Source organism: Vitis riparia, chromosome 7 (genome assembly GCF_004353265.1).
Source record: "Vitis riparia cultivar Riparia Gloire de Montpellier isolate 1030 chromosome 7, EGFV_Vit.rip_1.0, whole genome shotgun sequence".
NCBI classification, from domain to species: domain Eukaryota; kingdom Viridiplantae; phylum Streptophyta; class Magnoliopsida; order Vitales; family Vitaceae; genus Vitis; species Vitis riparia.
This window is the reverse complement of record NC_048437.1, coordinates 29,053,996-29,080,185: the sequence shown is the minus strand read 5'-3', so window position 1 is coordinate 29,080,185 and position 26,190 is coordinate 29,053,996. Positions and strand designations below refer to the sequence as shown.

Below are 26,190 nucleotides of genomic sequence, written 5' to 3'. Positions count from 1 at the left end.
ATGTATCTTCTAGGTACATAGTTGTTCATCGACAATTTTGTTATACAAGAGAATTATAAATTGTATGCATAACTTCTAGTTATGAAACAATTGTTAATAAAAATTATTTTCCATAATTCCTGTTGTGAAAAATAAGTGAGTACGAAATAAAAATTAAAAGTCAATATTTTCATAACTTTGAGTTATGATTATTTTGTTTAGACAATAAAATATTCAAATTTGCACATAACTTCAGGTTATGAACTATTTATGTATAACTTCTAGTTACACAATATAATTAAAAGAAATTAAAAGTTAATATATTTCATAGCTGCAGACCATGATTATTTTGTCAAAACAATAAAATATTTAAATTTCTACATAACTTAGGCTATGAACTATTCATTGGGTAGATTTGTGCATAGCTTCGGGTTATGAACTTTCATTATGTAGATTTGTATATAACTTCGGGTTATGGACATTTATTTATTTATATATTTTATAGCTTTTGACTATATAATATTTGTAGACCCCCATTTAGGTCATTCTTTGCTGCAGCTGTTTTTGCCACGTGGAGGAGCTTTGAGAGACCACTTGTTTGCTCGTGGATGGCTGCTGGGAATCAGAGTAGTGGAATTGAGGAGCGAGTGAGAGTTTGACACGTGGCATGGAGATATTCTAAAATCCTCAGGCCGTTATGGAGGAGCGTGGGGGCAGCTGCAGAGGGGAGGTTGCTTTTTGGACGTGTTTGTTGAGAGATATGGCAGAGGTTTCTGTTAGCTAGGGAGCTGCAGGGTAGTGGGCGGCGTTTCTGTTAGAGAGCAGGGGTTGAGGGAGCTGTTACAGAGACGGAGACAGAGAAAAGGGAGAGGTCTGAGAGGGAGAGAAGGGGGAGATTATGTGAGCTAGAGTGAGAGCGGCGTTTCTGTTACAGAGCAGAGGTTGAGAGAGCTTAAAGGGGGAGGATACTTTTTTGGAGTGGGGGGGCTGATTTTGCAGTGAGCAGGCTGCTAAGAGGAGAAGAACCAGAGAGTGGGAGTTTTTTTTTTTTTTTTTTTCCGGAGAGAACAGAAAGTTGGTAGGAGAAAGGATAGGCCTCCATTGACGACTGTGAGAGATTTTTCTAAGGGGTTTTGTGGGTGTTTTTCCATTGCAAAGGAGGGTATCCATTCTGGAGAAGCAAGCTGAGAGAACCAAAGAGCTTTAGACGGGAGAGAGAGAGAGAGAGAGAGAAGAAACAGAGGAAGAAAACAAGAAAGAAAGAGAAAGGAGGAACTGAAAGAGAAGAGAGAGAGGTGTAGCTGTTTTTAGAGAAGACAAGGGAGGATCTCCAAGTAAGTTTATCATGGTTTTCCAATCTTTTTCTTATTATGATAATTGATCCATTATTCTTCCTGCTGTTTCTGGGTATTGTTTGATGGCTTGAGTGTGGATATCCCCATTGTTTGATTTCTATTGATTTTATGGGATGAATGTGGATTTATTGTTATAGTTTTTTTTGTCTCTCATTCATTTTGGGTTTTGTTAGAAGATGACCTCACTCTGTTTCAATTCCACTGTGAAATGCTTGAGAATCATGACTTGTTCATATTGACATGGATTTTCCCACCTAGTTAGCAGGCTCACTGATAACTCATGGAGTGGAGCCTCATTTGATGACCTCTTTACCTTGTTTCTTTTATGCTCTGTTTCCATGGTTTCTTCCTTCTTGTGGCTCTTATCTAAATGCATGGGATGTGAGGAAAAGACTCGGATCTGGTTATGAGCTCCTATAAGGATACATGTCTTCAGGCTAAGATTTGTTCACCCAGATCTTTCAGAGAGAGTTTACACAAAATAAAGCAAGTAAAACTGTCCTCAAACGACGCCGTCGGCGGCGAAACGCCTCCGCCATCATCGAAGCGCTAGTCCAACCATACCCATCAAGATCTTTTGATATGGCACACTACTCCAAATGTCTTGTATCATGGACTGCTTATGATGGAGTATAACTGATGGAAATTGACCGAGTTTTGCGTCCTGGTGGCTACTGGGTACTGTCTGGGCCATCAATAAGTTGGAAATTCAGACCTCTTTTCTAGTTCCGGAAACGGTGTGGGGGAATCTGGGTCCGGGTTGTTGGTTTTTACTCTGAAAATTAGGGGTCCTTTGTTACAGTTACAAGCATTTCATTGGGATAGTTGGAGCTGCGTCAACTGCAATGACTGCCCTCCAGGAGACTGCATGATTCAGATTGACCAGAAGAATGAGGCCATCCTCTTGCCTAGCTATGGGTAACACGGGTGCTCTTCAATCATAAGGTTGCTGTAAGACGAAAATCACAGCATCAGACTCACAACGTCCACTCCCTTTCCTTGCGGCTGAGACGCTACCTTTGTAATAATGGGTAGTAGCAAAATAATAATGTAGAGGTTGAGAAGTTGGGCAAGACGTCCTCACAGTAAACTTTCAAAGGTCACATTCACGGGCTTGATCATCTTCCATAGACCGCAGCAGTGGATGATGATGCCACCTCCGCAGCAGCATCAACAGACACAATCCCTACCAGCTTGGGAGCAACAGGCGCTGATTCCGACGTCCCAGGCCCAGCCCCAGATGGCGCCACCACCTTAGTAGCAGCAGTATGTGGCCGCGCTGCAAGTGAGCAATCCCGAAGAGATTTGGTCGCTGTGGATTGGAGATTTGCAGCCGTGGATGGAAGAGAACTATCTGTGGGAATGCTTTTCTCAGACCGGAGAGGTGGTTTCAACGAAGGATATCTAAAATAAGCAAACTGGCCAATGCGAGGACTATGGATTTATTGAATTGGCTACACGTGCCGCAGCAGAAAGGATCCTGCAGACTTACTATGGCGCATTGATGCCAAATTCTGACCAAAACTTCAGACTGAACTGAGTCACTCTTGGTGCTGGTGCTTACATTCCCTTGGCCCTGGTGGTGACTCCGGCAGGTCCGGCAGTGGCAGCAGCTGAAGCAACTTGCTCCGGTTCTACACCGATGACGCTCCGGGCTTGGAGATTACACCAGATGAATTTTGTGGCAGTGAGGATAGAGTTTCCGAAAGTTATTCAGTTGCTCCTTCTGAAAATCAGCTCACATGACTCAATTGAAGCTGGGTTATTGCTACAGCAAACGCAGTAACACTCTGAGATTCACACCTACGTGGTCGTCAATTCCTATTTCGTCCACTTGTGCATGAATTGCATGGCCATCTTCAGGCCACCTGTCTTTCTGCCATTGCTCTCTCTTATTTCCTCATTCTTTAATTTTAAAAATAATTCTTCCAAACTCCATTTTGTAAATAACCTTTTTCAAATTGTGGTTTTCAAATAATTCCAACTCTCCTTAGTTTTTCGTCCTTAGTTTTTTTTAGGTCCCCAAAATTACATTTTTAATCAAATTTGCTTCCACTTTCTATTCGGCAAGCAATTTTCAAATCTTTCAAGATCTTTTAAAATGTTTTAAAAAAAAAAAGCAAAGATTAATTTCCTTAATTCCGAATAATGGAATTTATGGGATTGATTCATGCAATATAAAATGGGCTTTGGTGGGGGCCCGACATATGGGATTTTATGATCGATTGATTGGTTGATTTGATTGCTATTCATGATTGATTTATTCTGCTCTATAACATGCTTGAGTTTATTCTTTAATTATGTGCTAACCCTTTTTCTTGATAGCGCATGAAGGTTCGTTGCCCAGGTACGCGCTCATTTTCACTCTGGTTAATTCATATGTATTTTCTGACTCTCATACGTGCATGATCGATTTGAGTATTCATTGGTTTTCTCATTAGATGTCACGATTGCTTCATTTTATTAGTAGAGACCCGACTTTAGGGGCTTAGAGGGGTGCTACGGTATTTACCGTACCTTCCCGATGAGTAACCTGACCCCCGAACCCGATCTGGTTTTTCACAGACCACATTTTCCAAAATAAGGAGTCACACCTAGGGTTTTTCTTTCTTATTTTGTTTACCCTTTAAAAATAAAACAAAAATAAGTGGCGACTCCAAGTCAGTTTTCTTAATCAAATAAAACCAATTTTTCAAAATAAAAATCGAGCTCGTCATCGAGTGGGAAACGCATGAACACCAAAATGCGGGGTCTTGACTATATAATATTGTTTGGTATAACATCCAATTATACCGTATAATTAAAAATAAATAATTAAAGATCATATACATAACTTCTGGTCATATATCTGTAATTCTGTAATTTTTCCTCATAACTTCTGGTTATAGGAATTGCACATATTTTTTATAACTTTTGGTTATGAATTTACCTCATAATTTATAATTTATCCCATAACTTCTGGTTATAGGGATTATACATATTTTTCATAACTTCTAGTTATGAATTTATCTTATAATTTATAATTCATCTCATAACTTCTGGTTATAGGGATTGTACATATTTTTCATAACTTTTGATTATGAATTTATCTTATAATTTATAATTAATAATTTATCCCATAACTTCGGGTTATAGGGATTGTACATATTTATGTATTCAAATAAAATAAATGAAAATAGAGTCAAATGGTGATAAAGTATAAAATTTTGATATAAGTTTATGACACACCTTTTTGTGAGAAATAATAGAGAATAGTCTTTTTATTTTTCTGAAAATGATAACATCTTTCTATTTCTCTTAATAAATAAAAATCTTTTTATTATTTTTATAGAGACTAGTCGTGCTGATAGCGTGTTGTAAAATTATAAAGTGAAAGAATAAGAAAACAAAAAAGATAAATCATAATGTAGGAAGAGAATAAAATATATTTTCATTAGAGGTATCTTCATGGAGTCACAGAGAGATATACATCAATATGGATGATTATCCATAAGTTCCCATAATCCGGTAAATTCTCATATTTTATAACAAGGACCTATTTTTTTTGTTGGTTTTTTTAGTATTTTAATGATTGTTTGGTCTAACAATTTGTTGTTTCAAATAATTATAATATAAAAAAATAAGGGTTCATTTCATCATATTTTTTAAAATTTATTTCTTAAAACTATTTTTTATTTTTTAACTTAAAAAGTGTATTTAAAAACAAGTTTTAGAAAAAAAAACACAAAATAAACCCAAAGTTTCCATTTTGTTTTTAAAAGCCAATGAGAACAACTTTTATTTGTTATTTAAAAATTGTTTTCAAAAAACAACATTCAACAAGGTTATAAAATTTTAAAAGCGGTTTTTTATTTTTTATTTTAAAAAATTGTTTTTAAATCACATGATCAAACAGACTCTAAATTTTTTTATAATTTTTATTTTTTTAAAAACAAAACAATCACCCTCATTTGTATAAAAACACTAAGAAATCATTTTTTTTACACTTAAAAACATTTTTTTTTAAAACGTGGCCAAATGACCCCTTAATTTGAAAAAAACCATTATGTTTTTAATTCATTGATTTTATTATCTTTTCAAAAAGTAACCAAATAAGATTTTAAAAAAAACATATAAAAATTTCTTCACTATTTTGTTTCATTATATTATTCTTCTCAATTTTCTCGTCCCCAAATTTCATAAAATTTGAACCACTATATAATGATACAATGATTAAGGTATAAATCATATGCAAAATATTTTAATGGCTCAAAGATTAAGGTATAATCATATGTAGAATATTGAAATAAGCTATAGAACAATGAAATGTATAAGGGACGAAGCAATAAGACCGATGTGGAATGGATGTGTACACGTGTCAGCCAATATATGGAATGATTTTATTTTTTATTTATTAAATATATATTTTTTACATCGAATCATCGTATGCCACCTTGCACTTTTCGTTTCACCGCCACTCCCCTAAATTTACAAATTCTTTGGCGGGAGCGCCAGATGGGAACAACTCATTCGAAAAAAAGGGCGCGCCCTCATTTCCCGCCATATAAAAGCGAAACCGAAACTCTTCATTTCATCTCCCCGATACGCAGATCTTCTCTGGCATCGCCACCATGGAAAAGCTTGGAGTAGCGTCTGCAAGGAAGAGCCTGAAGCGAAAGCTCGAAGAGGAGTTCGAAGAGGATGGCAGACTGGATGCTCTCTCACAACCCCACGCGCTTCGCGAACTGGTGCGCGAGGTCAGCGCGCATGTCAGCGTTCTCAACTCTGCTCTCTCTTCGTCCGAAGCCGATCGATCCGCTGCTAAGCGCGCCGTTCATGTTCTGACCGAACTCGCAAAGAACGGTGATGAACCGATTAATTACTTCTCTATTCGTGTTGTTAGAGTTTGGTGCCGTTTGGTTTCTGAGAAAACGGAGGGAAAGGGGGGAAAAAGGAAATTTAAGTTTTCGGGGTGTTTCGTCTTGATTTTACAATGAATATTCACTTAAGCTGAGTTTGCTAGTTGCACTGGGTTAAATTGGGTGGAGGGTTATGTTTTATTGGATTCTTCATATCAGTTTCGTCATTTTTCGTTATATTTTGTTGCTTTGTTAATATATCGGGTATAGTTATTGGGTTCTGGTCGGGATTTAGGATCCTTTCTGTTTTGAGAAAGTAGACGAAAATAAATGAAAAGAGATTTAGAATCTTATGAATGAAATTCCAATTTCAGGTTCTCATTTATCTATATGTTTCCTTGATAGTCATCTGTAGAATTAGGTTTTAAATTTGATAATTCGTGTCCTTGCAGATGAAATTGCGAATGTGATTGTTGATTGCCAAGTTGTGCCGGCTCTGGTTGGGCATCTTCAGTCACCTCCACCCTTGGTAGAAGGTGACAGTAGCCCGATTCCATTTGAGCATGAGGTTGAGAAAGGGTGTGCCCTTGCACTCGGACTCCTTGCTGTAAAGGTAATAAACTTCGCTCATAGTTAGTCTTGATTAATTTAATTCCAAGTTTTTTCATTTTGTTGTTATATTCTGTTTGGCCAGATGCTTTTTCCAGTTTCATAGGACAAACACTTAGCAAAACTGGTCCTTTACTCACATTGATTGTTTTATCGAGCAGCCAGAGCATCAACAACTCATTGTCGATGCAGGGGCTCTGCCTCATCTTGTGGAACTCCTAAAGAGGCATAGGTCTGGTTATAAAACTCGGGCTGTCAATAGTGTTGTAAGGAGAGCAGCCGATGCAATAACAAACCTAGCTCATGAGAACAGTAACATCAAAACCCGTGTCAGGTTTGCTTCCTTGCATGCGTTTTAGTTGCCACATGTACACCATCGTGCCTTTTTGTGACAGATTTAGTTCTATACTCAGGATTGAAGGTGGTATCCCGCCCCTTGTTGAGTTGCTTAAATTCATTGACACAAAGGTTCAGAAAGCAGCTGCAGGAGCTTTGCGAACCCTCGCATTTAAAAATGATGAAAATAAAAATCAGGTTATTGACTTTTCCTTGTTCAGAATCCTCTTGGGATCATAACTATTGTTAGTGACATGAAATTACACTTTTGCAGATTGTGGAGTGCAATGCTTTACCTATGCTTATTCTAATGCTCAGATCTGAGGACACGGGTGTACACTATGAAGCGGTTAGCTCTCATCATAAGATTTTAATTGGAACTTTTGCTTTGATTATCTTGGGAATCTTGTTCCTGTACTTTGCATTGTCTTCAGTATTAGCTGATTGTTTTGGAGTCTATCAGATTGGTGTGATTGGGAATCTGGTTCACTCATCCCCCAACATAAAGAAAGATGTCCTTCTTGCTGGAGCTTTACAACCTGTTATTGAGTTGCTCAGGTATTGCTGATTCTTTCATTATGTTATTCTTCCAGTTTCTATGACTGCTTCTTAGAGGGTTTTTTTTTTTGTTTTGTTTTGTTTTGTTTTTTGTTTTTTTCTCTGTTTGTTACATGGTTGAAATTCCTTTCTAATTGTCTGCAAATCGTCCATGAAGTTTACACAGAATTCATTTTTTCTTGGTGCCTTTCTCTTTTCCAAATTTCAAGTGTAATTTTGATGACAGGTCCAGCTGTTCTGAGAGCCAAAGAGAGGCAGCTTTGTTACTTGGGCAATTTGCTGCTGCTGATTCAGATTGCAAGGTGGATTAAATAATCTTTCCTCATTTCCCTTGAATTGTAAAACTTCTATGTCAATACTCAAGGAGAAATGCCATAATAACTGATCCCTTGATTTTGTCCTCATATCCCTCTTTTAGTATCATGGATTTTTTTTCCCATATTTTTTTTTATTGAGTGATGTTCTAACATGAGGTTCATGCAGGCACACATTGTACAGAGAGGTGCTGTCCAACCATTAATTGATATGCTCCAGTCTCCTGATGTGCAGCTTAGGGAAATGTCAGCTTTTGCTCTAGGGAGGTTGGCACAGGTTATTACTTCTCTGATTTCATCGTGCAGTGCTTAAACAGATATACAGATGTAATTGTAACACAGTTTTAGCTATCATATTGTTGGCTGATCTCATTTTTTCAGCTATTGTCACTGCTTTCATTTTCTTTTTTTATGAAATATGAATAGCATTCTCCTTGGGTGCTGCTTTAGATAAGTATTACTAGTCTTTACATGCAGTATGAAAAGCCTCTTTCTCTCGTTCATTGTCTTTTGGTTGTGATAATAACCTTCAGATGGGTTTTTGATGTATGAATGAGCACTTGAATGCATTTCAGTCTTAGAGTTCGTACTTGTGGCTGCTTGCTATTATACTGATGTTTTTGGATTCTCTTCAGTATCCATCATAGCAAATCCCAAATGTGCAGACAATTAGATTTTCCCTTTCTTGGGATAATGTAATGCAACAGTTAAGTTTATGTCATTTGTGGGTGTGGCAGAGGTAGCTCCTCATGAGGTAACCACTTGATGTTGGCTTGTGATCATGTGATTCACAAACTTGAAATTTTCTTATATTTTTCTTTATCTTCTTTTAAGTTTTAACATTTAAATGCTTGTGAAAGTAATGTAAATGGTTGCCAATGCAAGCTTAAATTTCTATTTTTTTTTCTACTATTGAAGTACTTGATTACAGAGACTGATATTTTCCTTTATTGGTGCTTAATAATGACTGAAGAAAATTTGATCCTTATGGAAATCTGCTGACATAGTTGAAAAAATTCGACAAAGGATTTTTCTTGGTTTACTAAAAGGTAATCATTTTTAGGACCATCACAACCAAGCTGGAATTGCTCATAATGGAGGTATGGTGCCATTGTTGAAGCTTCTTGATTCAAGAAATGGATCTCTTCAACACAATGCTGCATTTGCTCTGTATGGTCTTGCAGATAATGAGGTATTATAACACTCATGGGATCATTATTCAATCTGTAGTTGTGATTGTTGTTCTCAAGTTACTCATCTTAAAATGGGAATGTAGTGGAGCTAATTTAAAGTTTCTTCTGTAGGATAATGTTGCAGACCTTGTCAGGGTTGGAGGTGTTCAAAAACTTCAAGAGGGGGTATTCAATGCCCAAGTATGCTACATGCTTACTTCATTTTACAGTTTACTTAAATTGCTGCTTCTAGGTTCTTGATTTTTGATTTTCTCCTCAAAGCTGAATAGAGTTGAAAAATCATCACTCCCTCCCCTGTCTCCCTTTATTCCTGTTTAATCATAGTTTCTCAGTTGTCTGCTGATGTACTTGCAGCCAACTAAGGATTGTGTGGCAAAGACATTGAAAAGATTAGAGGAGAAGATTCATGGACGAGTGAGTTTTCCTTTATGGGCTAGACTTCTTTGGTTTTTTTTCATCCAGTTCTTTTGCATTTGTTGCCAGTTAGCTGCTCTCCCTTACACAACTAGTTTATTCATTGGCTTATTAAGATTTATTATATATTTTATTGGGGCAAGCATTAAAACTTAAGAAATAAACTTGTGCTACCTTATCAGGCTTGAATTCTTTCTCCTTGATGTCAAATTGGTTTTTGGCATTGCTTGGTGTTGATATTTACTGTTTCTTTATTGCTTTATTTAACAGGTATTGAACCATCTATTATATCTAATGAGGGTAGCAGAGAAGTCTGTACAAAGACGAGTTGTTCTGGCTCTTGCTCATCTGTGTTCCCTTGAACATCAAAAAATTATTTTTATTGATGGCCATGGTATAAATCACTATGCCAACTCTTTTGGTCAGCATTTTCTGTCTTGTACAGAAGTTTATTCTAATTATTCAGTGAGTCTGGATTCTGATTTTGTAATGATTGTGGCTTATATGCAAAATGTTTTTGCAGGATTAGAGTTGCTGTTGGAGCTTCTTGAATCTACAAGCGTGAAGCACCAACAAGATGCTTCAGTGGCATTGTACAAGTTGGCTAACAAAGCTACTTCACTCTGTGTTGTGGATGCAGCTCCTCTATCACCAACACCCCAGGTATCTTTTCTCCTTGTTTCTTATCTGTTTGTGGTAGGTGCATTCTTGTGTTCAAGTTGAGGCCATAGGGTAGCATGACATGCAGTCCTGAACTGAAATAAAAAAAGATATTTAGTTTTTAATTAAATGTTTGTGATTTGAATTAATTCATGGAATTATTTCTTGTTCTGTTAATTGAATTCTCAATCATTGTCTCATGCAAAATATTGAAGATCTTTTTTCCATTGTCTGGTAAAAAACTATGTGGAGTCTTGCTGTCCTGTAACACTCACAGTTGTTATGAGCGTCTTATAGTACTTAAGTTTGTATTAATATGGGCTATAATATGTTTGGGATTCCTATATCCCAAATGATGTTTTGGTTGGCAACACAGATATTGGTTCATTACTTTGGGTTGTTTCAGTCATCTTTAATTTAAAGCTACAATATTTATATTGATTTGTCGTAGTAGTTTGACTTATAGTTCTTATGGTCGTGAACCAAAATTAACTATTTTAGTTTATAGTTTCACCAGCCATAAATTTGTCCAAGATTAGTCGCAGTGATTCTATTTCCCTGTCATTTTTAAAGGAAATTGTCCAACTATTGATTGTAGCATGATGGTGATAATGCACATTGGACCTCCATGTTGGTTATGGAAGTACTGAAATTTCTTTCCTTTGTTCAGTCCAGCGACTTTGGTTGAGAAGCAATACTTTTATTAGTTATTTAGTGTTTGTGAGTTTTGAGTGGTTTCAAAACTTCTGCATCTACTCTTTCCTGGAGGGTCTGAAGTGTTGATATCTTCTCTCAATTTCAGTTCATGTAAATCTTTTTGATCAGTGTTCTAAAAGTACACAGAAGAAGGTTTTCACTATGGCTCTTTCCTTTCCCCTTCCCATCATTTTTGTGCCCGCTGATGTTACATGCTGTTGTGTTTCTCTTCCCCTTGATGTTTTGAAAATGATCATTTGTTATGAATACTTGTTTCTTCCCTCCTAAAACAGAGAAGTAGACTTCCTTTTTGTTGTCTGTTTAGAGGTTCATCTATGTGGATGGTCATTACCTCATTATTTCTGTCAAGAGCATTAAATCAGTATTACTTGAAAAGAATGGTTAGCAAATGTCATCTCTTTTGTTTTACTCCAACGATCTTATTCTTTTGGATGTTAAAGGACTCAAACAATTTTTAGGTTTTCTATTAAGCCTTTCAATTTTGTTGCAGGTGTATTTGGGTGAGCAGTATGTTAACAATTCTACACTCTCTGATGTTACATTCCTAGTTGAAGGTAGTAAACTTGTTATCACTTCCAAATTTTGTTGTTTGTATTTTTGTTATGTACTGCAATCCCTACTTAAAATCCATGCAGCATTGGGGCGATCCCAAACACTCTCAGTGCCCATTTCAGCTTTGGCTCAAGCGGCCTTGAGTATTGTCTAAGCAAAAGAAGTGAAATAAAGAGGCAAAAGTAGACAACATTTAAGGAAAGCAAGTGTAGTGACAGTAAAAGTTTTGGTGTACAGTCTAGCTTTCAATTTGGAGATTTTGACACATTAGGGACTTAAGATCCCCATGGCTAAGAATTAGACTGAGCTTGTACAGTAAAGCTTCCAAGCATTACTGCACTCACTCTTTTCAAGTGTTTTATTTCTTAGGCTCTTTATTTTGCTTTGCCTAGAGGTTATCTAAGGCTGCTCTAGTCTGGCTGATATTGGCACTTGAGACTGCTAGGTTATGCTATTTAAAAAAAAAAATATTTGAATCTTTAATCTATGTTCTTTATCACATTAAATTTATTGTGCTTTCCTTTTACCAGGGAAACGGTTCTATGCTCACAGAATTTGTCTACTTGCTTCTTCTGATGCGTTTCGTGCTATGTTTGATGGAGGTTACCGGGTGAGCATCTACTGCCTTTAAAGCACTCTCTTTTTGGTCCAATGTTAATGCTTTTGTGATTTTACCTTAACTTTACCTCTCCCCCACCTTTTATTATTTTGAAGATCATGAAAAAAAGCAAAAAACTAGAATACAAATATCTGTGTTTTGTGTGGGAGATTTCCCCTCTTCCATTACATGGGTCCTTAAGTCAGTAAGCTGGCTCTACTATTAAAGAAAGCCATCAAACTTGTGCAATCCATTGGGCCCCTACTTGGGCAGCAACAATTCTGTGAGCCATAATGTAGAAAAGGGTCATGACTTGATGAAGATTTGGGTTATTATTTATGGTAGTTTTGAATATCAATTGCAGGAGAAGGATGCTCAAGACATAGAGATCCCCAATATTAGATGGGATGTCTTTGAGTTGATGATGAGGTCAGAATTTCTAGATTTGCCATGTTATTAAAAAGGAAAAGGCATTGATTGTTCCCCACAATATGCTGATGTTTCACTATTTCTATTTTTTATCTTATGCTTGCAGATACATATACACAGGATCAGTGGATGTCAATTTAGATATTGCACAGGATCTTCTCAGAGCTGCTGATCAGTATCTTTTAGAAGGACTTAAGCGTCTCTGTGAATATGCAATTGCACAGGTGAGCTAAGAAATCAGTTGGATAACTGCCTTTTCATTTTGTAGAACACATGTTGGTCTAAAACCTACTCATTATCTTCTTCAGGACATTTCTGTGGAAAATGTTTCGCTCATGTATGAGTTATCAGAGGCCTTTAACGCAATGACACTGAGACACACTTGCATCCTGTATATTTTGGAGCACTTTGAGAAATTGACTGTTAAGCCATGGTATGTTCTCTCGTTCCTCTGAGCCACTAATACCTCCACAGATTTATTTTATTGAATGAAGTCAAACATAGACTGTTGCTCTGTTTTAAAGCCTATTTCTCTCTTACAACTTAAAAGAACATCCAGGGATTTTTTACATTTGAAATCTATTCATTTCCTCAATATCCGTCAAACAAATTCAATGAAGACATGAGTTTCCTCCACAGATATTCTCCAAGCACACTTCAGTAGGCCGTTACATTATTCCTCTTGTAGTGCCCCAGTACCATTTTCATTCCCCATCAGTTTTGGACCATGAATTCTTAAATCAATTCAAACATATGGTGATCAACATTATAAAAGTTTGACTGGAGGGCTTTCACCACTCTGCAGGATCTTAATATCTAATTATTATGTACAAAAAAAATGCAGGTGCTCTCGTCTGATCCAATGTATATTACCAGAAATCCGCAAATTCTTCAGAGAAGCACTTACCAAGCCGGTCGAACCAATCCTGACCTTGTCGACATGAAGCTTGTACGAATGGTTCAGCCTAGGTTTTGATCTTTTGACTACACTTTCTCGACAAGGGATGAAGAATGTACAGAAAATAGAACTTCTTCCTCGTTGTTGAGGGAATGAGAGGAGTAAATTTGAGTAGTATTGACTTGTAGTTGTAGCCACGTACCTTGGGATGCTCTTACATTTTCATTATATAGATTGGTCAGATAGTGGGAACATATATGTAAAGTGGGTTTGGTTTTTGAACAAGCCACGAGCTTCAGATATTGGAAAAGAGACAACGGAGAAAACTACGAAGTTTCAATTTTCATGTCAATGAGCAAAGAGAAACATTAAATCTAAGCTATTTTTTTTTTTGAATAAAAAAAAGTTAAAATATTTGATTTTTTTTATTTAATTAAAAGTAATTTATTAATATCATTTAATATAATTAAATTGAATTTATTGATAACAGATTTATTTTTATTATATTGGATGATGTTAATAAATTATTTTTAATTTAATATGAAAAATTAAATATTTTAATTTTTTTATTTAATCAAAAAATAAATATCATCTTAATATTAAAAGTGATAATTTTAATATTAGCTTAAAATTTTATTTATTTATTTTTCCAACTGCTCTAATATTTGAAAATCAAATGTAATTTTTAAATGATGTTTGTATGAATTGTATAATAATTGGTTTTATATTTATAAAATATAATTTTCAAACATAAATACAATTTTTGAGAATTTATTTTAAAAATATATTATGATGTTTTCAATTGTTTTTATAATATTTGAAAACATAAATACACATCTATGATACCTTTAAAAAGAATAAGTTAAAATTTTCTTTTCAATTCTAAGTTTTTAAAAAGTTTTATTTATATAAACAATTAAAAATTGTTTTAAATAAGTGTGTTCGAAAACATTATCGGGTAGATTCTTTTAAAATTTTAAATATGGTATAAATTAATTGTATTATAGTTTTCATTTTCACTGTTCCCCTGCATCCACCCGCACGATGCGGCCCACCACCGGCCATTCACCCAATGCCAAATTGCCAATAGAAATGCGGGTTCAGTGGATGGAACATGAGCAGCGAAGTAGAGGATTGGAGCATGGAGATGAGCACTTTCGCTTTTTCATGTGTACCAGAGCAACTTTGGACTGTCTGAGCGGTGCGAGTCTCGCCATGGAAGCAACTCTTCTGAGCTCTCATCATTTCAATCCCCGATTCTTCTCTCCAAAACCCTTCAAATTTCCAGGTCTGTTCATCTGTTTGGTTCTCGAGAAAATGACCAAGAAAATGGATAGAAAACAAATGAAATTGAGCTTTTTTCTGTTTTGTTATTGTTATTAGTTGGATTATTATTATTGTTATTATTTGTTTTCATTGACAAACACAAAGGCCTCCACTCTACTCAGTTCTGACACAACTATTTGCCTTCATATGTTTTTTTAACCCTAAGATTAAAAATTCCTTTGCTGTTCTTGGTCGCCAAACGGGGTAATTTAGCTTTACTCTCTCGGTTGTAACTTCATGATGTTGTTTTCCTTTGAAACTTGTTGTGAGCTTAATTTGTTTTGTTTTTTCTGTTTATGCTTGTGAATGGTACCTTCTGTTGGACGTTAGGATCTTGTTTTTGGCGGTGGAGAGGGGTTCTAGGGTTTCGGAACGAGTCTTTTACTCGGTGACACTGATTTCAGAGGCTTGCATGGTGAAAGTTTATGAAATTCTAAATTGGTCCAGTATTTGTTCTGTGTTAGGGAAGCTGGATGTTTATATTTTGCAGTTTTGTTTCTGTTTGTGTTGATCCTGTTAGTGGTTTTGTGGTGAGTATTATTTGTGAAATAGAGTTAAAATCAGTCAGCCATGTAAGAAGGTTTGGATTTCTAGCAATAGGATAAGTCTAATGGCTACTGGAGTGGCATTTGGCATATGGTATTCAGCAGGCCTCTTTGCAGCAGTTGTGTAATTGTTTTCATTTTTAAAATGAAAATAATGAACATATTCATATTTAGTTTTTTTTAAATTGCTAAGGTGCTTACAATTTTTAAAATGCCAAAAACAATGATCCATTTTACTGTTTCTAAAAACATGTCATCAAACATGTTCTCTATTTTCCTTTTGATTATTTTTTATCTGTTTTCAGAACAGGTAACTGTTATCATTTCCCACCAAACAGGCCCTGTGTCATCTTTGATTCTCAATTAGTGCAGGGAAATGTGTAGCGAATGAAGTTTTCCACCCGATTGCAATGTGGGATACCCTAGATTTTTGTTCTGAGAAACTTAAAATGCTCCAATACTTATGTGTTTCAGGCCTTGCATTATGGGATATGCAGTATGCTTACTGGGTTATGATATATTTTTATTTTCGTCATACTAACATTTGCATATGCTGATTTACTTGAGTTTAATTTGTAACACTTTTATTTCTGACATACAGGTGGACAGGTTGAACATGGTCTCCAATTATGTTGTCCATTTTACGCTAGAACCAATGTTTCCCTTAAGTTGATCTCGTCAGAATCTAGTGCAAGGCGTTTTTTGCTGTTAAGCAGACCATTCTTGTCCAGAGCAAACAAAAAGTTGTGTGTTAATTTTTCAGAGCAGCTTCGAAGTGACTATTTGAATGCTGAGGCAACACCTTTGCAGTCTGTAAATGATGAATTATTTCCACAAAGACATGATGATGGATCAGATGTCTTTGGCCCCCACGATGTTAATAACTCAGAGACCTTACAGCCCAGAACTAAAATGTTCAGAAATAGATTTTTGAATTTTGCACGGCTGGGTTCTGTGCTGAATAATGCTGCTGAATCTTTTTTCAAGAGTGAGATAAGACGGAGATTATTTGTGACAGCAGTATTGCTTGTAATTAGTCGTGTTGGATATTTCATTCCTTTACCCGGGTTTGATAGAAGGCTGATGCCTGAGGACTATCTTAGCTTTGTTTCAGGATCCGTTGGTGAGTCACATACACATATCCATGTAGATGTGTGTGATTGAACTGAATGTCTTGTGTATTTACTTAATAGCCATTTTAGTTGCATTAATATATTTTACTGAAAGCCTGTGTAATATTGATCAACAAAAGGTCAAGAACGAAGGGTGTTTATAAATCTGCGGAGAAATCCTCTCAAGAATTAAGCAAGGAACCAATTTTGAAAGCATATAAATTTGAGACATGACAAATCTGGAAAGTTCAAGCATGAAAAGCTCAAGTTACAAAGACTTGAGGTTCATCACATTTCCTCTGAAGATTGAAAATGTCCCAGTGCTTCAGAAGAGGCACATGTATATATGATACCGACATAACTTAGGTTCGTAATTGCTATTAGGTATGACATGAGATGGGAAATTGAGAAAATTTGCATGAATTCACCACCCAACTAAATATCTAAACTACTAGCTATTACAATGATTTTTAATAATTTAGTACTAATTCTGTTTTGATTAGGGGGAGGAAAAGCTGTTATTTCTATTTGTTCCTTACCTTGTTAGCCACTCACACTTTGTTTTTGGCAGATGAACTTGGTGATTTTGCAGGAGAGCTTAAGCTGTCCCTTTTCCAGCTTGGAATCAGTCCTCAGATAGCAGCCTCCATTCTTATGCAGGTTTACTTTTTTCATACACCTGAATTTGCTTTTGTGTTTCTTCAATGTTCTATTTTTATTCATCCCATGTTCTCAAAACATGTTGTGAGATCCTGGTGTTGTACATTGAATTAGTAACTTGGAGGGTTCAGTGATTAACAATAGACAGAAAGGCCACAAACTTAACAAGATACAAGCCTGTATGCATAGATTATCTTTGAATCACTGTTACAATAATATTTGTTAGCATGAAATCATGGAATTAATACACAGGTTCATTAAGCTATTTCTTTTTATCTATATATTTCCATTCAAAGCTCTTGCTTCATTACTTTATAAAGAAACAGTATTCATTAAAGACATGCTTTCTGCCAAAGTTTCTCTTGTCATGCGTTCATTTTGTTAACATAATGAATCATGTGCACAGGTACTTTGTCATGTTGTTCCTTCCTTAGTGAAGCTGCGGAAAGAAGGCTTGGACGGCCATGAGAAGATTAAGAGTTATATGTGTGTCTAGTTAATCATCTCAAGCAGTGAGACGAGTCCTGGCTATTCAAATTCAATATGAATACTGTTTTTATCTAATGTATAATGTAAGTTGCAAACCTTATGGATTTGTTATTAATTTCAGATGGTGGATCTCACTTGGCTTTGCAATATTAGAGGCTCTTGTACTTGCTTGTTATTCGCTTACATATTCAGTCTATGCAGCTAGTCACAGGTAATTTAGAATCAAGAATCTCATTTTCAATAATGACTCCCATTTTCAATAATGTTTTTTCTTCTATTTTAATAATTTAATTATATGTGCATTAGGCATTAACATGAGTTAGAGATTGGTTATGAAAACAAAATAATGCTGACAAGAATCTGCAGCAATAAGATGCTTGTGATGACTTTCATCTAGTACTTAATATTGTCTAGTATGACAGTTATCATGCAGTTAAGCATTTTGATGGGCAGTATGGAAAATATTATGTATAAAGTATTTGACAAGAAGAGATGATCTGCTATAACAGTACAAAATTACAGGGGATAGAGAATACATGGCACTAAACACAAGCCTCAAAGTAGTTTCTATTTCCCTGCTCCATGGTGTCTATGCCCACCTTGAAACAAAACCCTCTTCTCTTCCTCACCTCTCTACACACCCTGTGAAGCCCTTACAAGTCATCTACATCTCATGAGTATTCCACTTGTGGCCTACAGACACTTATCAAGTTCATAAACCTAATTTTTTGTTGGAAAAAGGATATAAATCCTTTTACTACAAGGGTTTTCTTAAAAAACTTAAATCCATAAATAATAGAAATGGGGCTGGAAAATTTCAACACTACCAATAGACAGATATGTTCCTTATTACTAAGCCTGTGAATTTTGATTGTTAAGATATTTAGTTTTGTGCAGTAACTAGCAAATTACTCTTAATTCTTTTATGTGAATGGATCAGCTTGTGCTGCTTTCCTGTAGTTTTGTTCTTGTTCTTATTATGTGGAGAAGTGACCTGAATTGCTGTTTTTTTTTCTATCAGATCAGTTTTGGATGTTTATATCTCCCAATGGATCACCATGTCTTCCTATTCTCTTATGCTAGAAAACTGTATCATTTTCATTTATGAATTAAACGACTTGATTTACTAATTCAAAAAAGTGATAAAGTGATAATGATGATTTTTAATATTGAGTAGTTGAGCATACAAAATATTTTGACTCAATTTTATGATTGATTGATTGATTTATTTTTTCTTTTATATGTTATGTAAAATTCAAGTGGCACATCATATGCCATTCATTTGATTTCTCATGATAGACATTTGCATTTGATAATCTGAACAACGTATGGCTGATTATCCTTTCAAATGTCTTTCAACTGGTGAGGCTGACTTGGGACGCCTCATGAGATATTGAAATGGGAAGACAGATTTTCATGAGAAATAGAAATTGGAAACACATTTCCTGAGGATTTGGCCATAAATTTCCTCTTTTACCTAGGTTGTTTAAATTGCTTTCTTTTAGCCAGCTCAGCTTGCACAAATTATATTGCTATATATGCAAAATTTTCTTTTTTTCTTTTTTTGGTTTGATTTATGTTTTTTTTATTCAATTTAATATTTCACAGCTTCTTGTTTATTGATGATTTTAATGAGTTAACAGATAAATATTTTCTTGCTAACTTAAGATATGTTTGCTTAGTTCAATTAATTGTTTTTGAAAGAAATTGGATTTGTTGCAACTTGATGGTATTTTCAGGGTCAAGCATGTGATGGTTACAACTCTTTTCTTAGTATGTGGTGCAATGACTATGACATGGATCTGTGACAAAATATCAGAATCTGGATTTGGTATTTCCTCTGCATTCTGATTCACATATTTATTACTGTCACTCTTTTTTAATAAATTTCTTTAACTTTTCATATCGCATAATCACAGTATGTGCATTGTAGAATCTGGTAGCCAATTAAGCTGGTTTTTCAAGTTTTACTGTTGTCATGTACTTTTGGACCTTTTTACTGGGTAGTTCTTGGTAAGTCATGCTTGTGATGTCTCTGGGTTCATTTATAGGAAAAGAAGAATGGTCCACTAACTATAGCTGTAGAATTGGAAAGAAGAATTTTCAAAACTGTAAAAGATGGATGGGAAGGGAGGATTGATGGCCCACCAGTTAATTCTATATTTTTTTATAAGATTCTGTTATGAACAACATTTTCTTAAGGTGATGAAGCCTTACACCACTCCTGTTGCATTGGTCTTGTTTGCCCATGACTGATCTAGCATGAAAGTTTTGTTTAATCAATTTAATTTTAATCATGGGCTTGGGTTTTTTTTAACTTCTGATTGGTAATGCATACCTCAGGTCAAGGATCATCTCTAATCATATGTGTGGGAATTTTGACTGGATATACGGACACGTTATACAAGATGTTGGTTCAGCTATCAGGTTGGTTGCAAGAAACTACATTATCATGATCCTTCAATATGATGGGGCTTTTATTTTAGTTGCTTTTCCCCCCTTTTGTGAGTTCTGGAGTTTGAAATGCTAGATTTAGTGATGGTGTGCTGGTCCTTAAAATCGTCAAAGATTGCTTTCTCGTCATTCATTGAAATAACTAAGCCATAAACCCTGGGTTAACTTGAGAAACAGAAACTGATCTCACATTGATTGGTTATCATTCTGATATTAACATATTTTCAGCAATTGCTGCTGGTCAGTTGTGTACTTGATTGGCATCAATGGAGGCAAGTAAAATCCTGACAATCTCAGAAAAAGAACTGCAGAACATGAATTCTAGTTCTGTACTGTGAAGTTCTCTCCCCGTTTAAGTGTTACAATGATGGGATGCTTAAAACATTTTTTTTTGTTCTGTCATTGCTTTCTTGATAGACAATATGCATATAAGGTCTTAACTTATGCACTTCTATAAGCTTTAGTAAAATTCTATAAATTTGGAGTACTTTTGGAATGAATAGAGTTTGACTGAAGTCGAACTTTTAGAACCTTTAATGGCTCAAAGTGATGTTCCCATAAAATTTTATAAAGTGGCATATTTGAATTCCACTTGTAGTGAGCAAATTTTGATTTAACATGGAATGAAATTCTCAAGATATAGATTTGATTCCACATATGTTCATGTTTAAATATACTCAAATTCAGCTTAGTGGCTCAGATACCTCTTTATCTTTCAAACAGCTCTAGTTCAGCTTGTTGGTTCTTATGAAATTGGATTCAATAACAACTGTTATTTGTGAAGCATTAGTGGTCCTTTCCCCTTTACTCTGGCATCTGATGAAGCAAGGTTCTACACTATTGTTCTTTCCAACTCTTTGCTTGGTTCCAAAGATAGCACTCCAAGAAGGAGCCTGAAAGGAAAAAAAGAGTATTTATTTCTTGATAGTGAGTTGGTTGTCTATTGTGAGTCTGCTTAAAAGATAAATCACTGGTCCCCTCAAACCTATTTCAGGGGTTTGGTGTTAATTAAAATTTTGTGAAAAAAAAACATTGTTATATCTTGCAAATATTCATGCATGTTAGTGGGTTGGGGATGTGAACAAAAATAGTCAGAGAAGCCAGTACTTTCTTAAGTTATTACTTGGTCTGAATATCTATTTCCATTTTGTGTGCTTCTGTAGAGACTCTAAACTAGAATTTGTGTATGATTTGTCATGGCGTTCTTGTGCTATACAGTCACTACAGTGAATGCATTCCTTTCTCATTATTTTAGGAATATAGGGTGACATTTCAAATGTAGCTGGTATGTGCTGATATTTGGCATTTGGGCTTTGCTGCAAATATCCATGCCTAAGTGGGTTGGGGATATAAATAATCATCCAATATAGCTACTGTAGTTATTTTATTAGTTTGGTTCTCAGTATAAACATGTGCTTACCATCTCATGCTTCTGGATGAAGTCAACACCAATAAATTTTATGCAAAAGTCCAAGCCTTCTTGCCATGTTCACTTTCTCCATAGATTGTTTCTCCTTTTTTATTATTTTAGTACACCTGGGAAAACTTAAAAGCTAGTTTGTCTGCTGGCTCTGGATTTTGAGGCTAGAAGCTTGACAAACATAGGAGAGGAATGAAAAGTGAGGTGCAAGTAAAAATATATGCTTGGAATTTTTGCTAGATACAAAAGATACCAAATTAGGGCTGGCGGCTGCATAAGCACAACCCTCACCTCTTTCTCTCCTACATGTACAAACTACAAAAGGGATTTCAAGTAGGTGCTGAATTGAACTTGCAGGCAGCTATTCGCTTTTAGAGGCTTGTGCTAATGCATACATGGGGTAGGGAAAGAGGGGTGTAACATGAGGATTTCCTAGGAAATTACTTAATATTTTGTATGTTTATAAATGATTGATGATGCCTAGTCTAGGCTTCCTTTGTATATGTTGTGTGTATGTTGGTGTGCCTCCTTTTAGGTGCTTTTAATATATTTACTCATTTGCCTATCAAAAAATGGAAAAAAAAAGAAAAAGAAAAGATTGATGACGTGCATATAAATACACCCTATAGCACTTGTAACCTTTATTATTTATACTGGAAGTGTACTATCATAATATTTCATTATGGAGAGGGGAGTGCAACGCTTAAAGCAATACATTTTTTTGATAGAAAAATAAAAAATATATTAACAGGACGGTGCCTAGCAAAAGAGGTGCACTCAATGTACACAGATGGTATACAAAAGGCTTAATAAAAGATGGGATAGCCCACAAGAAGACCTATCTAATCACAATTAAGGCTATTTGAAAAGTCCAACATTGTGACAAGCTACATCCCCATTGCATGCTGTGACTGTGCCAACAAGGATTTCAAGAAGGCCTCCTTCTTGGAGTAGGTCTAAAGTTATACTCATAACCTCCGCCATTGATTAAAAAATTCAAGAATTTGTTAAATATTATATATCGAAAATTTGATAAGGTATAAGGTATTTTGTCATTTTCTATGTTTAGATTGTGAGTTTTCAAGCTTTTAACATTCTGCAGGTGGTGCTGTGAGTTGGTGGCCATATATCCTTGCAGTATTAGGCGTTTTCACTATAGTCACGATGTGGGCTGTTGTTGTAACTGAGGGTTGCAGGAAAATCAAGCTGCAGTACTATGGCTTCAAACTTGCCTCTGCTACAAGGTAATCCCATCACCTCTCTGAAGGCCTAGGAGTTCTTTCCTTGGATGCAATTTATGATTTAAATAAATTTATTTTGTATCCTGTAAAAGAAATGAATTTACATTATAATAATGTATTCTCTTTTCAAAATTTAACCTGAGATGATTGATCGGGAAGGCAACTGGATATTTTTCTATACTTCTGGAGAATATAGGTTCTTATGTATGTACCTATCAAAAATAAAATAAAAAAATAGGTTCTTATGTATGTACAATTATAGTTGCTCTAAGATTAACTAATAATATCTGGTAATATGATCTACAAGTACTGACACTTATTGGCATCCCTGTGTTTTGGACAGAGATGACTCTCCAATTACAGAGGTGGAGCCTTATATTCCCTTCAATATTAATCCATCAGGAATGCAGCCTGTTCTCACCACTGCCTATCTCTTGGCATTCCCCAGCATTCTTGCAAGGTTATTTCATCCAGTATCAACTTTAAGTATTCATGTCATTGATTTGTCCATTTCTAGATGACAAATAGAAATTTACTTATGTCCCAGGAATGGTGAAAGCCTCCTTCTGGTGCTGCAAGCCTAAATCATTTGGTGCTTGCCATTTGGTAATACCAGTTTTGGAGGCAATTTAAGAGAAAGAAACAAAAATAGTCCTAATTGGGTGATCACAGTAATTTAAACTTTCTAAAATCTTTTACATAAAAGAGATTTATTGAAAATCATGTCTTCCTCTTCAAGATGCATGATGTATGCATAGGCCTTTTGGTATACCAATGTTACTGATCCTTTTTACGTCTTTTTTTCATTGAACCAGTATGTCACTCATTCTGTTTAATGCGGTGCACTGTTTTTCCTTAGGCACTAAGTACCTTGGTTTAATAAAATGATTTATTATACTAATACAAATCATTCTTTACAGTCTCCTACGTTCGCCCTTCTGGGAACACATCAAAGAGATATTGAACCCTGAAACTTCTATTGGTGCAGAGCCATGGGTTTACTATTCAATTTATGCATTTTTTGTCTTTGTTTTCAATATATTTGACATTGTAAGTATCTTTCTCAACCTGTTGTAGCGTGTAGCGTTATTCTAAATTTTTATTTATTAGTTGATTTGAATTTTGCAGACAATGTTTGTTTTGAAATAAATTATGCTATTTTATTCAAATACTGTAGACTATGTTTTTGTTGCCATATACTCATTTACTCACATTGTATCCATGGTTCAGAGTTTCATTTTGTAGGTCATTTTTGGTCCTTGCAAGTATGATAAATTCTGCAGATGTTTGGAAATTTAAAACAAGATCTATACAAATGCAAAGATCAAATGGTTTCGAATATAGTTGCACACCAGTACACTTGCCTTATATGGGCTTTAGCAAAGCATCATTGTATTGGTTTGCTTTGGTGATCTATCTTGTCTTCCTTGGTGTTTTTTCTTTTGTCAAAGGAATTCTCATCCTCTATAGCTGTAAATCTTTTCTTTTTTGTTGATACATGAAATTGAACCAGGAATTTTCACTGCCCTTGCCCCAATCCCTTGCCACCTGAGCCAGACCTCTGCAGCCCTTGAGGCTGTAACCTCTTGTTTTTGTAAGAAAATGTTCTTTCTTTTGGTGAATGTTGTGACTGAATACTATGGCTGCAATTCCTAAGCTTTGATTCAATATCCAGGATTGTTATTTAATTTTTAGTTGAAATGCAAAATAAATTTATATTTTGTTTTAGAATATTACCATGTATGAACACATTAGATCAATCATAAATAGATTGTATTTGAATTTTAAGATTAACCAATCTATTGTTTTAAGAGTAACGATATGATCTGTTTAAAGTTGTAAATGTGAAAATGTTAATTTGAGATTATATGAACATATCTAATTGATATGCCTTGTGAATTATTGTTAGCTTTTGTTTCTGAAAGATATAACTGTCCTGAAAACCTCAGTGATTGCACATATATTATGATCAGTGAAGTATGATTAGTTGGTTGTGATACATTTATTTCTTGTCTACAAATAAGCGCCCTTCTATTTTTTAACGAGTAAACTCCTATTTAGGCCAACATGCCAAAGGAAATTGCTGATTACTTAAATAAGATGGGTGCCAGAATACCAAACATAAAGCCTGGAAAGGCCACCATAGCATACCTAACAAAGATACAGGCATCGACACGTTTTTGGGGTAAGTAATGTTCTATTGTTATAATGATCAACATATTCTGTAGTTTATGCTTATTCCAACATTAGTTCCATTTATTAACCACTGTATTTTGTTGGTTGTTTGTTTTTGGTGGTTTGCCTTTCCCTTTTTGGTGGTTCTTCTATGGTGAAATTTTGCAGGGGGGCTGTTACTCAGTTTCTTGGCTACAATGTCAACAATACTTGATCATTATTTACGCCGTATCAATCAGGGATTTTCAATAGGGTTTACATCAGTTCTTATCATTGTAAGTCCAATCCTAACCTTAGGCCTTGTTAATATGAGTGCATTCGAATCGGTCTACTGAATGATAATGAAACTAAAGTTTTGTCACTGGCATGTATCTGAGCATCTTATTTTCATGCTTAGGAACAAGGCTGTTTTTCCCCGTTCTTACTCCATCCTGTGGAGCTGATCCTAATCTGTTAACATGTTTGTTTGAAAACTCATGTGTTAAGCCTGAGACTCGTATGTTAGCACCGATCTTTTATGGCTTGAGTTTCTTGGAAACTAGGTTTAGAATGGTTTCTCAAAAATGCTAAGATCTTGCATGTAGGAGATCATGACTAGGCGCTACTTCAATGAGGGTTTTACTTAAGATGGTTTCTCTGACTCCTCAAACTGCAATTTTTCTGATGAACCTGTCTTCCATCCGTCCAGGTGGGTTCCATCATTGAACTCAGAAGATCTTATCAAGCATATAACGTAATGCCAGATTTGAGCAAAGCTCTAAGACGGTATGGTGTATGACCTCCAAAGCGGCCAATGATACTCGCGGTAATACCATATTATATAGACATTTAAGAAGCACTTCCCCCTTTCCCTAATGGCAATAATCAAGGAGAAAGTTACTTTTTATGCAGTACAACACAAAGTATTCACCGTCTTTAATCAAGGGAACCTCCTGCCATCAACACCCACTTCTTTAAATCGAGACTCCAGATTTAGCCGAGCAGCTGGTATTGCAACAACAAAGACAATGTCATCATCCACCATCTCATTCCAAGATCATGGTCTCTAGCCTTGGTTTTCTATCTGGCTTCTGTACCTTAAAAAATTATTGTTTATTTTTATTTGGGTTGTAGAGCAACCAATGCAGCTGGGGTTCTTTTGCCTCCTACCGCAGAAACAGGGGATTCCAGATTTCATATAGATGAAAATTGTCAAGTTATATACATACTTTGTAGTTAAATCTATAGTAACGGGCTTTCTGATGGACTTGGTATATGGTAGTTTCAGCCATTTGATTTTATCCATTGCTGAACTCAAAACAGGTGATTGTTTGAAGAA

At 35.4% G+C, this 26,190-nt stretch overlaps 2 protein-coding genes across 4 annotated transcripts; both read left to right on the top strand.

The window, feature by feature from the left end:
• The first annotated feature begins 5,891 nt into the window (after nucleotides 1-5,891).
• LOC117917619 (ARM REPEAT PROTEIN INTERACTING WITH ABF2-like) lies at nucleotides 5,892-13,790 on the top strand. Of its 2 annotated transcripts, none has more exons than XM_034833946.1 (19): nucleotides 5,892-6,176; nucleotides 6,625-6,785; nucleotides 6,943-7,115; nucleotides 7,195-7,315; nucleotides 7,392-7,466; nucleotides 7,581-7,675; nucleotides 7,902-7,977; nucleotides 8,159-8,266; nucleotides 9,053-9,181; nucleotides 9,294-9,362; nucleotides 9,537-9,596; nucleotides 9,867-9,990; nucleotides 10,120-10,259; nucleotides 11,464-11,527; nucleotides 12,056-12,135; nucleotides 12,488-12,552; nucleotides 12,659-12,776; nucleotides 12,861-12,985; nucleotides 13,397-13,790. In XM_034833946.1, the coding sequence occupies exons 1-19, from the start codon at nucleotides 5,945-5,947 to the stop codon at nucleotides 13,494-13,496; spliced, it is 2,115 nt and encodes a 704-aa protein (XP_034689837.1). In that variant the 5' UTR covers nucleotides 5,892-5,944; the 3' UTR covers nucleotides 13,497-13,790. The 2 variants fall into 2 exon arrangements, with proteins under 2 accessions (XP_034689837.1, XP_034689836.1); XM_034833945.1 differs by having other exon boundaries at nucleotides 9,867-10,017.
• Nucleotides 13,791-14,508: 718 nt separating this feature from the next.
• On the top strand, nucleotides 14,509-26,125 carry LOC117918549 (preprotein translocase subunit SCY2, chloroplastic). 2 transcript variants are annotated; one of them, XM_034835279.1, is made up of 14 exons: nucleotides 14,509-14,738; nucleotides 15,923-16,444; nucleotides 17,005-17,093; nucleotides 17,500-17,579; nucleotides 17,704-17,793; nucleotides 19,322-19,413; nucleotides 19,926-20,009; nucleotides 22,559-22,700; nucleotides 23,041-23,157; nucleotides 23,618-23,747; nucleotides 24,759-24,882; nucleotides 25,041-25,147; nucleotides 25,561-25,677; nucleotides 25,764-26,125. In XM_034835279.1, the coding sequence occupies exons 1-13, from the start codon at nucleotides 14,543-14,545 to the stop codon at nucleotides 25,648-25,650; spliced, it is 1,863 nt and encodes a 620-aa protein (XP_034691170.1). In that variant the 5' UTR covers nucleotides 14,509-14,542; the 3' UTR covers nucleotides 25,651-25,677; nucleotides 25,764-26,125. The 2 variants fall into 2 exon arrangements, 1 of the variants encoding a protein (XP_034691170.1); XR_004651885.1 differs by lacking the exons at nucleotides 24,759-24,882; nucleotides 25,041-25,147; nucleotides 25,561-25,677; nucleotides 25,764-26,125 and adding an exon at nucleotides 24,211-24,300 and having other exon boundaries at nucleotides 23,618-24,105.
• The last annotated feature ends 65 nt before the right edge of the window (nucleotides 26,126-26,190 follow it).